The sequence below is a fragment of the Ips typographus genome, linkage group LG13 (assembly GCF_016097725.1).
Source record: "Ips typographus isolate SLU linkage group LG13, UJ_Ityp_2.0, whole genome shotgun sequence".
NCBI classification, from domain to species: domain Eukaryota; kingdom Metazoa; phylum Arthropoda; class Insecta; order Coleoptera; family Curculionidae; genus Ips; species Ips typographus.
Genome location: NC_138434.1, coordinates 1,323,243 through 1,338,170, shown reverse-complemented (window position 1 = coordinate 1,338,170; position 14,928 = coordinate 1,323,243). Strand labels below are relative to the sequence as shown.

At 39.8% G+C, this 14,928-nt stretch overlaps 2 protein-coding genes across 16 annotated transcripts; one reads left to right on the top strand and one right to left on the bottom strand.

The window, feature by feature from the left end:
* Positions 1-147: 147 nt before the first annotated feature.
* Positions 148-14,279, top strand: LOC145736912 (glucose transporter type 1-like). 11 transcript variants are annotated; one of them, XM_081991424.1, is made up of 16 exons: positions 148-409; positions 2,818-2,889; positions 3,550-3,604; positions 3,937-4,175; positions 5,895-6,031; positions 6,230-6,533; positions 6,661-6,917; positions 6,974-7,098; positions 7,152-7,618; positions 7,671-7,883; positions 8,777-9,001; positions 9,057-9,196; positions 9,255-9,284; positions 9,862-9,962; positions 10,021-10,101; positions 12,731-14,279. In XM_081991424.1, the coding sequence occupies exons 5-16, from the start codon at positions 6,009-6,011 to the stop codon at positions 12,820-12,822; spliced, it is 2,058 nt and encodes a 685-aa protein (XP_081847550.1). In that variant the 5' UTR covers positions 148-409; positions 2,818-2,889; positions 3,550-3,604; positions 3,937-4,175; positions 5,895-6,008; the 3' UTR covers positions 12,823-14,279. The 11 variants fall into 11 exon arrangements, with proteins under 11 accessions (XP_081847550.1, XP_081847553.1, XP_081847554.1 ...); XM_081991426.1 differs by having other exon boundaries at positions 157-409; positions 8,798-9,001; XM_081991427.1 differs by lacking the exon at positions 5,895-6,031 and having other exon boundaries at positions 149-409.
* LOC145736921 (uncharacterized) lies at positions 1,213-14,554 on the bottom strand. Of its 5 annotated transcripts, none has more exons than XM_081991459.1 (7): positions 14,396-14,554; positions 8,237-8,365; positions 2,472-2,609; positions 2,215-2,412; positions 1,834-2,162; positions 1,435-1,780; positions 1,213-1,379 (listed from the first exon to the last, which is right to left on the bottom strand). In XM_081991459.1, the coding sequence occupies exons 3-7, from the start codon at positions 2,602-2,604 to the stop codon at positions 1,246-1,248; spliced, it is 1,140 nt and encodes a 379-aa protein (XP_081847585.1). In that variant the 5' UTR covers positions 2,605-2,609; positions 8,237-8,365; positions 14,396-14,554; the 3' UTR covers positions 1,213-1,245. The 5 variants fall into 5 exon arrangements, with proteins under 5 accessions (XP_081847585.1, XP_081847586.1, XP_081847584.1 ...); XM_081991460.1 differs by lacking the exon at positions 14,396-14,554 and adding an exon at positions 8,019-8,063 and having other exon boundaries at positions 8,237-8,461; XM_081991458.1 differs by lacking the exon at positions 14,396-14,554 and having other exon boundaries at positions 8,237-8,461.
* Between the last annotated feature and the right edge of the window lie 374 nt (positions 14,555-14,928).

The following is a 14,928-nucleotide window of genomic DNA, read 5'->3' as shown; positions in this document are numbered from 1 at the left end:
TTCGACAACTCGGTGCCCAACTACCAAAAGTATGACGTCACGGTGGATGCTTTCAAAAAACACGTTATTGAGAAAAACAACAAACTGGCAACGTTGTAGAGAGAAATACTACACATACAGACGTAAGGGTGCGCCCTCGACAGGGTAGTTTTGCCCTGGGCCGGGCGGGCGTGTATCGATTGTGCGCGCGCTTGCTGAGCCACAGCCCTCGTCTTCGAGCCGCTGCCGGAGCACCCCGTTTTGCTTCATTTTCGGCGGATTTTGGGCGTAGACGAAATTCGGAAACGATGGTCCGACCGAACAGTGCGCGAATCCGACGGTGATCATCGGCAGGAATGTGACCCGCAGCACCATTCTCGAGTATTTTTGACGTAGTCGCCGCCCGCTCCTGCTTTACTATATTACCCAGGTAGGTGCGAGTGTGTGCGTGTGCTAGAGAGCCCTAGGTCAATATGCCAATTTCGATTGTTGGCTAATAAAGGGGAGGTTCGAACTTGTGCCACAAATCGTCCAAACTCTATTTGGGCACAACTTCAAAATGTCTGACACACATTTTATTATTATCCAATTAGGCGGTTTAGTAAACCTTTTGTTGTCGCAAAAGTGGATCAATGTAAGGTTTGTACAGCAACTTTAAAGCCCTAAACAATAGATAAGCTGACCTACATCCAGACACTTTAAAATCAGGTTTATTAGTTATTTAAAGTAAATTCTAGATGGGCAAATCAGCTAAAGTCATGTGATTTACTTATAAACACCCTGTAAATTAATAAAACCCTCATCCACTGTCTTTTGTTTGTCCCTTGCAGTGGAAATTAGAAATTAGACGTATTAGCAACTTTCACCACAACTGTCATAAGCATATTCATGTTGACAACTAAATTTACCATTTTTTATGAAATATCTAAGAAACGGTGCAAGATAAGGATAGGGAAGCAACAACATTAAGTACTATAGCCTTCCTGGGAGAAATTCAAAAGTTGGTGTTCTTTCTGAATGATTTGGCAACACCGCAAAATTCAAAATATTTTAGAGTTGGAAATTTTAACGAAAAATATTCAGTCATTCTCTAGATACTTATCCTGTATGATTTTATTCAAATAAAGTACTATTTTCGGCACACAATTACCTATTACACATTGCCAAGTGATGCAACCCAAACATAGTCTCTACAAATGTCATTTTTGACACATAAATTTCAAAAAAACAACATTTCAATCAAAAGAAACAATATATTAGCAATTTTCAAGTATCCAAACCTTCCGACTCGCTACCCTTAAACAAATCACCCTGTTTGAACTCGTCGTCGTTGCTCCAAATCGACGACAACGTCGCCCCCTTCTGGTCAGCAATATTCTTGAATATCCGCTGTTGTCTCTCTGCAAGCAATATAATTTTTCAACCGTTTTTGCGCTTACGCAATTTTTCAAAAACCTTGAAAATCGACAGGAATTGAGGTGGTGGCGTAGTTGTGCAACTCCACGAGTTGCTCGTTGACCGACTCTTGCAGTTGCGTCATTTCGCTGCGGATTTCGTAAATTTGCCGGTCGCGGACCGCCAAAATTGCCAGGTACTTTTCTTTCTCGATCGCGCATAATCGGAGCTGGTGCTCCAATTTTTGGTTATCGCGCTCCAAATGCAATTTTGACTTTTTCAACTCGGTCACGGTAAGTTGCAAGTCTGGATTAGTTGCCGTTAATTTTGTTGTCAACTCCTTAACTGTTGTTCTCATTTCATTCAGTTCTTCCTCTTTTTTCGACAAATTTTCTGTTAACTTTCCCTACAATCATCTAATCAGTGTCTGGCTGTAATAAATTTAAAAAAAAAACTCACATTCTTATCCTCCATGTCCTCAATGCGACGTTGCAACATCAACGCCCCACTGCGTTCCTGTTGCAGCATGGTCTCCAGAGACACTTTTTCGTCCCTCAACTGTCCGCACATAACCTCCAATTGCTTGCAGCTCGCCTCTAACTTGACGGTGCTGCCCTCTATCAGTCTCTGAAACTCGTGCAACTCTTTGCTGCGCGATCGTTTAGGGGACGATCGCAGATCGTCATTGCTGTGGTGCTGGTGCAGTTGCACTGTGGAAGCAACTTCAGGGGGTATTCGTTTCAACGCCGAGTGCATGGCCTTAATAATTTCTTGTAGGCTGGTTTCCTCTTCAAAAAAACTTTGGTTAGTCGAATGTCGGTTAGTAAAAGTGACAATTACCAGGTAGTCTGGTTTGCATGTGAGTCTGCAACTCTCTAGCCAAAAAATGGAGGGTTCTTAACGGGTCTAATTTACCAAACACTGACTGGTTTTCCCCACTTGTGTGTTTGTTTAGTAGTTGGCCCCACGGTTGTCTGTCACTCACTGTACTTCTTGAACGTTGTTTAGGCAGTAGATGGGGTTCTTCAGTGTTTACATCTGCAATTAGTTACAAACTGCAACCTAGATATCTTTTTAAAAAAAAAACAAAAACCTACCGGAAGGTACATCAGCCTTTTGCCGGGGCTGACTCTGACTATCCGGTGTGGCGGGTTTACCCAGTTTGCTTCCCACCGAACTGTCCCGTTTGTTCGGGGCGGGTTTGTGGCCCGAATGGCTGCGCCGCATCATTGTAACTATAATAAAAACGGTAGAAAACTTTTGATTTTGAAACAACAGAAAAACTAAATTTGTCAACAAACTTTTGAGGTTAGCGCGGTTAATTAGTGCCAGATGACAGAACGTCATCACTGTCAGTAATCACCTAAAGGCAGGCAACCAACAATACACTAATTTCATTTAAAAATTAATCCCAGTAAACAAGTCTTTTTTTACCGTTTTCAGAGTGTACGTGGCGACCAAACTACTATGGCAATAAAATCGGACATTCCTGACCGCTTTACTCTATTCTGTTAGGTAAGTTTTTTGTTTAAATCCAAAAAAAAATTAAAACAAATCTGGTTGTTGATGTGCTGCCAATTCCCCACCTAGCAAACCAGTTCAACTGGTTGCTTTCACCTATAAAACGGCCTTGGTTGATCGCATCATAAACACCGCGTATTTATCGCACTTATTAAAGCTATAACACTATAACAATACAACAAATTAACGAAATTAACTTATCTCGGTCTTATAAACTCATTTACCATTAAAATTCTTCTTAAATGAGCGATAGCGCGGGTTGTGTCGGTCATTCCAGTGTTGTTAACGCACCATTAAAGTGAAGGGTGCGCAGTGTTGCCTGGTCGATTCAAATAGATCGTAAACCTGGGACATTTTTTCGGTATGTAGTTTTGTAATATACCCTGTAAACTGTTAATTACCATAATAATAAAAAAAATTCAAGGCCGGAAAACTTGCCCAACCTACAACAGCGCAATTTTCATCCCCTTGTAGAACGTTTCAATTTTGTTATGTCAGATTACGTTACACTGTCACTGACTTAAATCAATGAACTCGCCCCTGGCCAAGTAACTAGATATGCTATGTAATAGGAGACCTAATTTTTAGCGTTACGTCTACTATGTTCATTTCAACGTATTTTACTGAAGATGACAGAAAACTTGTTTGTTTCAGGTTTTTGCCAATCCCCAGCCATTCCAAAATGAGATTGGCCTTTTGGAAGCTTCAGGTAAACAATTTTGATTTTTATTATTACGATTTTAACGGTTTTTGGTATTGGCAACAATGTCACTGAAAGCCGGCCATTTTAAAACGTGTTCTTTCTGGTTGTCTGGTGTATGCGTGTTTATTTTTAAAGTGTCCATTATAATTTTATGTTGTAGTTTGTGTTTTATTTATTGTTATATTTTAACAAATGTTGAAAAATCTATCAACGTATAAAATACACTTCTGGGGGACGTGACCTGCAAAATTGCTTTAAAACATTTTGACAATGTGATAAAAGTCACGTGACAGAAATGTCAACAACTGTCAAAAATTGTTAAACCGCACCCTTGACAGTTGTCGGACGTAAACTAAGTCGAGGTGGAGGAGCATGCGGCGAGCATCAGCGGGGGGAGCACCGACCACGGCCACGGCCCCAGCTCGTCGTCATTGTCGTTTAAGGTGACCGGGCGACGGCACGGCGCCCCGACGCCCCCGCCCCACCGTAGGAGCAGCGTCGTCCTCGTCTCACGGTATGAGACGAAGAAAGAGATACAGACAGACGATGAAGCAACTCTGCGCGAGCTGCTTATTAGGTACCCAACGCCCGCTCTGTATACACTATCTTTTGTTTTTTGTTTTTTTTTTTTTAAAGATGGCCACGCCCTACTGACTTGTACCTATAGCGTGCGGCCATCTTTAATTTCGAAATTGTTTGAAAAAGCCAGAAGTGACACTAATGACAGTTGTCCGTCTCTTCTGCGCCCTGTTTTCCGAGTTTAGTTCATCATCTATTTTACATCAGTTTTCATGTAGTTGAAGCCACTGCCTCTGCTATTACCGAGTTTTCGAGTTGCTGTTGTTTTTTTTGTTGTTTCGAGACCCTCACCTCTATAACGTGGTTGGTCGAAACAATGCAAGTTTTTTGCTACCGGCCGCAAACCAAATTTGGCGATTCGAACGCCCTCTAGTTGCGGCCGGTAGCAAATTTGGCGCACTAAAGTCATTCCAGCTCGTTCCTGATAGGCGGTTTAGTATACTTTTTGTCACTTACATTCTCTGGTACTAACGCCTATGACAAGGACCTCTAAAGCGTTTTTCTTCAAGCAAGGCGTGTAAGTAACCTCATCTGTCTGAAGCGTAACTTTTTCTTGACCAATCACATTACCGTAATAATTTCGATACAAAAATGGCGGGGTAAACTGTGTCGAGACGCGGTTAAGATAAGGCGGTGTTGCCACGTTTACTCGGTGATTGCAACTGATGACGAGCTGTGTAAATCTTATACATATACAGCGTGTCCACGATTGACGTGAAGATATTGGAAGACTGGACGACGAACCACATTATACAAAAATTAGATAGTAACTCGGTTATTTTAAATGAGACACTCTGTATACTGTTTCTTTTTTTTTGGAAACTACGACAAATTCTAGACAAAAATTAACCTCAAAAAACGAGTCTTAGAAAGTGAGAAAAGTCAAAAGTTTTTCTACTGGAACACCCCAATTTTTATAACTTTATCCTGTTTGTTGTCTAAAATTAAAATAAAAATATAAAAATAGGGGTGTTCCATTTTTGACCACCCTGTATCCACTTTTAGAACCAACCTAGTTAGAGGGGAAAACGTGTTTTGGTATACAGGTGTGGTAAATCCAAAAGCGACCATAGGAAAACCGTGTAACGGACAGAGAAATGTGGGTAATTGCATGCGCGGGAGAAAGACAGAAAACGCAAAAAATATCAAGTAGGCCATATTTTTAGCGCGCTGTTGCCAAACGCCGTAAGTAAGTTTGTCGAGGGTATTGAATACTTACGGCGTTTGGCAATAACGCGCTAAAAATATGGCCTACTTGATATTTTTTTCGTTTTCTGTCTTTCTCCCGCGCATGGTATTACCTACGTTACCACGTAGTAGGTACCACACCTGTATACGAAAAATTACAATTTATTGCAAATGTCAAATTTGGGGCAATATACAGGGTGTTTCATTTTGACCATCATATTTTCAGTAATATGGTTTTTTACGGTTCGTGCCACCCTGTAGTGTGTGTGTCTCTTTCTAGCTCATACTGTCTGATAGAAGGGAAGGGGGAAAATTCCAATATGTCCACGTGGGTGCACTCTGTGTATGTCATGCCCACTTGCATATTTTCCTAAACCGGAGGTCTTTTTGTTTTGTTTTTTTTTTTCAAAAAAAAAAACACTGATGAGGAGTGGCAGTGACCGAAACTAGTGTAATTGAGAAAAAAACGGGAACGTATGCAAGAGGACATAGAACTGGATAACTAACGGGCTGTGTTTCCAAACTATAGGTGGGAGACAGTCAAACAGTGCCGTCAAGGTCCAGGAAATCCAAGATCAAAGCGCCACACTATAAAATTTTGGAGCGAATTTCGGAGGATCCACGATAGTTTTGGAACACAGCAATGGTATCCTTACCGCCTCCCAGGTACTGGCTAGCTTTAGGGCCGGTTTTCCAACGCACAGCTAACTTTGAAATCTCAAAAACAAAAAGTTGGCTGCGCTCTGGTGCTGTGTGTGTGTGTTTTGTAGTAGAGCCAGCTGAAAGCTTATTGATGACGTGTTAGCATGCGCATGCCGGCGATTCGTCGTACGTCAGTTTGACGGTTGTACTTTTTTTTGACAGTTTACAGAAACAGGTAACCGTGATGAGCATGAACCTGAGCAACAAACTGGACGAGTTGCAGCGCGGCGATCGTCAATACGAGACGACGTTCGCCCTCAACGAGATCCGGAACCAGCTCCAGGAGTTGACCAAATCGGTGGAGTCGTGCCAATCGGAGGTGTCCGAGGTCAAACGGGACATGGTCGCGATCAAACACGAACTGGACACTGTTCAGCAGGTCAAGGAGGAGATCGAAGAGCTGCGCGAGTACGTCGATCGGCTAGAGGAGCACACGCATCGGCGCAAACTTCGACTCTTGGAGCAGGTCTGCCTTTGTTGTAGATGGCCTGCTTAGTTTGTTTTTGGTTTTTAACACTTTGTTTTTAATTTTTTTTGCTGCCCTTAAACTACTAATCATCTACTATTAAGTGAACTGTCACGGTTGGTTTCAGGGCCTGACTGGTTTCCTCAGCTATTCGATTTTGTCCGCCGTACTGGGCATGCTCCAATTCGGGTACAACACCGGTGTAATCAATGCGCCCCAGAGCAACATCGAGTACTTTATGAAAGACGTGTACAAGCAACGGTACGGGGAAGAACTGCCTGAAGATTGGGTCAAAACGCTCTACTCGGTTGTAGTGTCGATTTTTGCGATAGGCGGCATGGTGGGCGGATTTATTGGGGGAATGGTGGCTGACCGATTTGGGCGGTAAGTGCTCCATCCACTTGTGTGTCATTCAAGCACTTACACCCCCACACACACAGTAAGGGCGGTCTTTTGCTCAACAACGTTCTTGGTATAACGGGTGGTTCTTTGATGTGGTGCGCCAAAGTGGCCAATTCCTACGAAATGCTCATATGCGGACGGTTAATCATTGGAATCAATTGCGGTACCACCCCATGAAAATAACCAAAACAAAACTGTACAACAGGTCATTTTTAGGGCTTAACACCTCTTTGGTACCGATGTACGTATCGGAAATTTCTCCTTTAAATCTGCGCGGCGGTTTGGGTACCGTGAACCAGTTGGCGGTGACCGTAGGGCTGTTGCTGTCCCAAGTGCTCGGTATCGAACAGATCCTCGGTAATAGCGAGGGTTGGCCTTTGCTGCTAGGACTGGCAGTGTTGCCGGCCGTTCTCCAACTTCTCCTGCTACCGGTTTGTCCTGAAAGTCCTCGATATTTGCTCATCACCAAACAGTGGGAGGAGGAGTCTAGACGGGCACTCAGACGGCTCAGAGCTAGCAATCAGGTGGAGGAAGATATCGAAGAAATGCGAGCCGAAGAACGCGCCCAACAAGCCGAATCCTCCACCACCATGATGGAATTACTGTGCTCGCCCACTTTGCGGGTTCCTTTAATGATCAGCGTGGTGCTGCAACTGTCCCAACAATTATCAGGCATCAATGCGGTAAGTTTCCCAACTTCCAACAGACACAATCACCTTTAGAGATGACCTGCAGGTGTTCTATTACTCAACGAATCTCTTCGAGACGGCCGGTTTGACCCCAGAAAGCGCCAAATTTGCCACCATCGGTATCGGCTGTATTATGGTGATCATGACCTTGATTTCCATACCGTTGATGGACCGAATGGGCAGACGGACTTTGTTGCTGTACGGACTTGGAGGAATGTTTATCTTCTCGATTTTCATCACCATTTCTTTCCTGATCAAGGTCTGTTGTAAGCTTAGTTTGGGATTATCATTGATTAGACTAACTGAGATTAGTGAAGATTCAAGAATAATCCCCATTGTTTAAAAACATTTTGATGGGCTTCAAAATTAGTCTAGTAACATATAATTAACATACCTGTGTCATGATATTATCTTAAAATGGGCTAGTGACGTTCAGAACCTAAAAGTACAGTGTTTCACGTTTTTTGGGGTAAACTGAGTGTATTTTGACTGAAAGCATTGCACCAATTACAGTTTATCATTCCAATTAACAGAACCAGCACATTAGGTGTTTGTAAGTTTAGTGTGTGCACTTTTACACAGTTAAAAAGGGTTAACTACCAAAAAACTTACCGGAAAATTACCGTTTGTCTCGTAAAGCACCATCCAGCCGATTGTTAATACATTTTCTTGAAACAATACACTTTTGTTTGGTTGATTAAGGGTTGTAGCACAAGTTTAAACGCAAATACACCGGAAAATCTGAAAAAAGAGTTGAAATAAACAAACCAACAAAAATAAACAGATTAAATGTCAAAAGTGTCAAAGTCAACTGCGTTCACCCCATGTGAGCGGCTTAGCCGCTAAGTAAGCGGTCATAAGCATAACGATCAATTTTATTTTTGGTTGCTAGAACACTGTTTTTTTTTTTTAGTTTTCTAGTTGGCTTTGAAAGAGTTTTTAGTTTTAGATATACACTTTATGATTTTGCTTGTTAGCCTCACCCTGTCTCTGTAACCGACTTTCTGACATGGTGGAGGAGCGACGCTGTACATTTAAGCTAACCACAACCGTGCACGCATTTTTTTTTTTTTTGGTAATCACCTCCATGATACACTCTCTCAAAGTCTCTCCTCCCCTGTTCGGAAAGAACGCCATTCTACCGCCTGATAGGAGTTTTTTGGCTATGTACAGGAAATGATCGATTGGATGTCCTATTTGTCGGTCGTGTCCACGTTGTGCTTCGTTAAATTTTTCGCCATGGGCCCCGGTTCCATTCCCTGGATGATCACCGCCGAACTGTTCTCGCAAGGACCCAGACCGGCGGCCATGTCCATTGCCGTATTGGTCAACTGGATGGCCAATTTCCTCGTCGGAATCGTCTTTCCCATCATGAAGGTCTGTATATAATCTGTCAATTGTCAAAGTCTTGTCAAACATTAACTGATCGCAGACTGCCCTGGACAACTACACGTTCCTGCCATTTAGCGTGTTCCTAGCCTTATTTTGGATATTTACGTACAAGAAAGTGCCGGAAACGAAGAATAAAACCTTCGAGGAGATCCTGGCGCTGTTCAGGCACGGAAATGGAAGGTAATAACTGTTTTTCCAGAGTCAAACACCAACATTACAATCAAACTTTCAAATTAAGGGTTAGTTTTCGTGACAGTAGACTGTATGGGTAAGTCCAAGTCACCTCTGTGATACCGGTGGCTAATGCATGAATGCATGTTAAATGTTTTATTTTTATTTTTTGACGTTTGACGCTTGATCAGAGTGACAGTTCGATAAAGCGTCAAAACAGGACCTTAATAGTAGTTGTCTTGGTTTTGTTTTGCAGTACAACCAATGAAAACCCACCCCAAAAAAACCCACCATCCGAGACACCGCTGGGTACCATTGACACTAATTTGTAGCAACAAATTGTATATTATAACTAAAACATATCACAATATTTTAGGTACTGTTAATAATTTTCAGTGTTGCCAAGTCAGTCATTTTTAGTTGGCACCACTTTGACCTTAAAAATGTACTTTATTAGGCATTTGTTATGTTTTTATAGCACCTGTTATTGACTAGGTAAGGTATAAAGTGATTATTGTTAATTATGATTTTTCTAGGTAGAACGCTTGTTTATGTAGACAATAAATTTTTGTTTTGACCACTCTGTGTAGAAAGTTGCTTTATTATTATGATTTTGCTGTAGATGTCGCTCCGAATCGTTAATAAAGCCGTTAAAATATGAATAAACATTGTAGGAGTATGTTGAATTGTGTGAATGCACTTGAACAACATATGCCCATCAACGAACAATCCGGTCTGGTGGTCGCCGAAGAGAAATGCCATCAACAAGAGTCATGTGAGTGTCAAATTTTCCCAAAAAATTGAAATTCCCCATTTTAAGTGACTTTTGACAGTTGGCAACCCTTTTGAAGAACAAATCCTTCAAATGTCGTATAATCTGCGCAGACATACCTCGTATTATGGTTCTTTGTCAGGTATTTTAGGCACCATTTTAAGCACCTCAAGCTTTAAAAACACCAAAACGCTTGTTTTACAGAGAGAGTCTCAAATTCCTAACCTAAATCACTTTGTATAATGCAGTTTCACAAAAAATTTGAAAATTGCTTATAACAATCATCTGTTGCACTATAGCAATTCACCGTAACTACTGAAATTGACGTTTCAAGACCAACACTGCTTTTTGCTATAATAGACGTCACACACAAACATCCTTGATTAAAAAAAAAATATTAGCAGGCTATGATTTGGTGAATGAACTAAATTGCACTGTTGCCAAGTCAGAGCAAGTAAGGTTTGGGGACAAAATAATGACAATTAGAATCCAGATGACAATGATGTGTCAAAATTACTTTAAGCTGCATTTACATCCACTTCAAAGTCAATGTATAGTGACATTTTCATTAAAAATTTGACTTCAAAGTGTGCTTGGCAGATGCAAGCAAAATGAGACCAATTTATAGGTTAGAACTGTCATTTTTTTTACTACAATTTGAATTTTTCAAGGATTTTTGTCGTTTAAACATAAAATTTGTATTAGATTAACTAGATATTACTAGTAATCACGACACTTTAAATGCTAGGAAATTTAATGAGGATTCAAAAAATGTGCTTAAAACTGTCATTTTCTCACTCCAAGTGAGTTTAACAGACGATTTTGTCCTTGACTGTCCTTTGAAACTGGGTTTCTGTTAGTTCAAACTTTGACACTGTTTTTCTCTCTGACTGTACTCAATTTGGTAGTGTTTTTTTAGGTTAGTAGATAGGAAATTTAATGAGGATTCTAAAAATGTTCTTAAAACTGTCATTTTCTCACTCCAAGTGAGTTTAATAGACGATTTTGTCGCTGACTGTGTTTTCAAACTTTAGCAGCACTTTTCTCCCTGACTGTACCGAATTTAGTGATATTTTTTTAGGCTATTGGATAGGCAATTTAATAAGGATTCCAAAAATGTGCTTAAAACTGTCATTTTCATACTACAAGTGGGTTTTACAGGCGATTTTGTCCTTGACTGTCCTTTCAAACTGTGTTTCTAGCAGTTCAAATTTTGACACTGTTTTTCTAATTGACTATACTCGATTTTTTAGTGTTTTTTTTAGACTATTGGATAGGAAATTTAATGAGGATTCCAAAAATGTGCTTAAAACTGTCATTTTCACACCACAAATGGGTTTTACAGACGATTTTGTCCTTGACTGTCCTTTCAAACTGTGTTTCTAACAATTCAAACTTTGACACCATTTTTCACCATGACTGTACCGATATGTTTTTTGTTTTTTTTGGCTATTGAATAGGAAATTTAATGAGGATTTCAAAAATGTGCTTAAAACTGTCATTTTCTCATTCCAAGTGGGTTTTACAGGCGATTTTGTCTCTGACTGTCTTTTCAAACTGTGTTTCTGCCAGTTCAAACTTTGGCAGCACTTTTCTCCCTGACTGTATCGAATTTTGTGATTTTTTTTAGGCTATTGGATAGGAAATTGAATGAGGATTCCAAAAATGTGCTTAAAACTGTCATTTTCACACCACAAATGGGTTTTACACGCGATTTTGTCCTTGACTGTCCTTTCAAACTGTGTTTCTAACAATTCAAACTTTGACACCATTTTTCACCATGACTGTACCGATATGTTTTTTGTTTTTTTTGGCTATTGAATAGGAAATTTAATGAGGATTTCAAAAATGTACTTAAATCAAACATTTTCTGACTAGAAGTGGGTTTTACCAGCGATTTTGTTCCTGACTGTCCTTCCGAACTGTGTTTCTTTTAGTTCAAAACTTGACACTGCTTTTCTCCCAGACTGTACCATATTTTATACGGTTTATCAAGTAACTGAATAGGAAATTTGACGAGGATTCCAAAAATGTGCTTAAAACTGTCATTTTCACACCACAAATGGGTTTTACAGGCGATTTTGTCCTTGACTGTCCTTTCAAACTGTGTTTCTAACAATTCAAACTTTGACACCATTTTTCACCATGATTGTACCGATATGTTTTTTGTTTTTTTTGGCTATTCAATAGGAAATTTAATGAGGATTCCAAAAATGTACTTAAATCAAACATTTTCTTACTAGAAGTGGGTTTTACCAGCGGTTTTGTCCCTGACTGTCCTTCCGAATTGTGTTTCTTTTAGTTCAAAATTTGACACTGCTTTTCTCCCAGACTGTACCACATTTTATACGGTTTTTCCAAGTAACTGAGTAGGAAATTTAACGAGGATTCCAAAAATGTACTTAAAACTGTCATTTTCTCATTCCAAGTGGGTTTTACAGGCGATTTTGTCTCTGACTGTCCTTTCAAACTGTGTTTCTGGCAGTTCAAACTTTGACACTGTTTTTCTAACTGACTATACTCGCTTTTTTAGTGTTTTTTTAGACTATTGAATAGGAAATTTAATGAGGATTCCAAAAATGTGGATAAAACTGTCATTTTCTCACTCCAAGTGAGTTTAACAGACGATTTTGTCGCTGACTGTCTTTTCAAACTGGTATTATCAATTTATTATTATCAAAGCACAGGTGACACGTGAATAACAAAGGTTCCTTCACCAAATCGTCAAGCAAATTTAACACTGTAGTAACGTCTGTTTAAACAATTTCAAGCCGGTTCGGAACGATCGTCGAGGGCGGGCGATACGGTGTCGTCGCAGCCGCCGCCCCTGCCGCCTCCGCGTTTCCCCAACAGCGCCGTCTGACAATGGGACACTCTCAACATCGCCACGTTCAGTCTGCCGCTGCCCGCGCCCCTCGCCGTCATCGAGGACCACCTCGTGGACCTGATTGTAGAGCGCGGCAGAGCGTGCGCGTCCTACCTGCGTCAAAGTCTGAAACGCAGACACTGATGACGTCGGTCGGTATAGTAGGAAGTGATGCATATGACACTTGGTGGTTCGTTATAATGGCCTTAATACGCTCAGTTTAATGTAACTTAAAGACTCAAGTGTACTTTTAAATCCCCACCCGCAAATGTGACACACACACACGCAAGTGTAAAGAGTGCAATTTTTATGGCCTCTCTGGTTGATTTTTTAGTTTTTTTCCAGTAAATAATTAAAATAAATTATAATAATAAAGGAATTCAATAACATCAGCCTTTTTTAAAAGGCTCGTCTTATAATTGTAGGCTGTTATTTATAGGGGTTTTTTGGTAGTTGTGAGAGTGATTTGCCCTGATATTTTGACGAAGTTTTATTATAGTAGTAATGTAGTATAAAATCGACGCCTGTACATAGTTTCGACAAAACATTACTAGCAATATATGACAGATATTTATTAGAGAGAATTGGGCACAGCTCGCTACGCACTTTATATAATATATAAACTTAAATTAGTCCGGTCTGGCTCACCCATATATTTGGGTAGGTTAGACTGTACACTAAACTGTACTTACCCGTACGGTGTGGTTCATATTCTAAACAAAACACTGCCAACCCGTTAAGTCCTACGAGTAAGTACAACTAAATTACATAAAAATTACCATACACTTTCAGTGCACTAACTTTGCTCTTTTCAGCTTTATTATAATAATAACAATTATTTAGTAGGACTTAAACCCAGAAAGAGAGCATTTTAGTAATACCTCATTGATAGTTTTTAACATTAGTTAAGGTTAAAAGGGCCTAGTGCGCTGGAAGCTACCAAAAATAGTTGTAAGTATCCAAGAATTTTTATAAGTCACTAACTAGGAGATAAATGAAGGTGGGTCGTAAACGGATCGGTTATGTAAAAAAATTCAAGGGTAAGGGACCCCTTCCGCCCTTTACGATCCACACCACCACACAACAATGATGATTCTAAATGTACATACTGTTACTAGCGATTAAGGACAACTACCATCTAAGGCAACTTTTTTTATATTCAGTTTTTTGTATAAATCCGAAAATTCGACAAGTGTGTGTATTGTTTACACGTAGTGCTAAGTGTAAACAGTGGTTTTCCTTTACAAAAAGTAGATCAAAATCGCACGCGTATTTATTCGAACCTCTGGACAAAATTTTCGTTCAAACATTTATACAAAATATTCGATCGACATTATTCATTACTTAATTAGTTAGATTTAGTATCGGAGATCTACGTTAACGGAATTCATAACTTAAAAACAACCTGCGAAACATGTAAAGTTTCTTGAATGCAATAAAGTTCTATCTCTATGTTTTAGGTTATATTTTTAAAAACCCTCATTAATTCCCAAGCCTGCAGAGTTGCAATGTAATGCTAATACAGTTTGTTCACTAGCAAAACGTGAATAATCTATAAAATTGTACTTACCAAGAGATTAGATGTGGTTGGAGCAAATAGGGTTGTCTGAGCTGAACTGTCCTATTATACAAACAACCGCGTTAACATGGAATTCAAACCTGTTTTTGTTAACTCCACACTAGCTTTCACAGAGACATTTCCACTATAACTTAAGTTTTCCCCTTTTTTTCCAGCAAACAAAAATTCAACCAGACCGGACACTACTAAAATATAACCTACAAATTTTGCGCATCAATGATTCAAAAGTCACGTGGCCTACGTGTGATTGTATAATCAGGGTGTCATGTGATTTTCTCAAAAAAAAAGCGCATACCAATAACACTTAACTGATTAACGTTTACATATTTAATTAGTATTTTGTGATTGAGTTTAATTATTAATTACTTTCAACGCTCGATTTGGCTCGTTTTTATTTTTTAGAAAGCTACGTTAATAAAGGAAAAATTAGGGAAAACTGCATGAAAAGTGCAGTGTATGAACGCAAAACGTCAATTGGACATCGCCAAGAAGTTTAATTTGACAGTTCAAACATGGCGACGCTT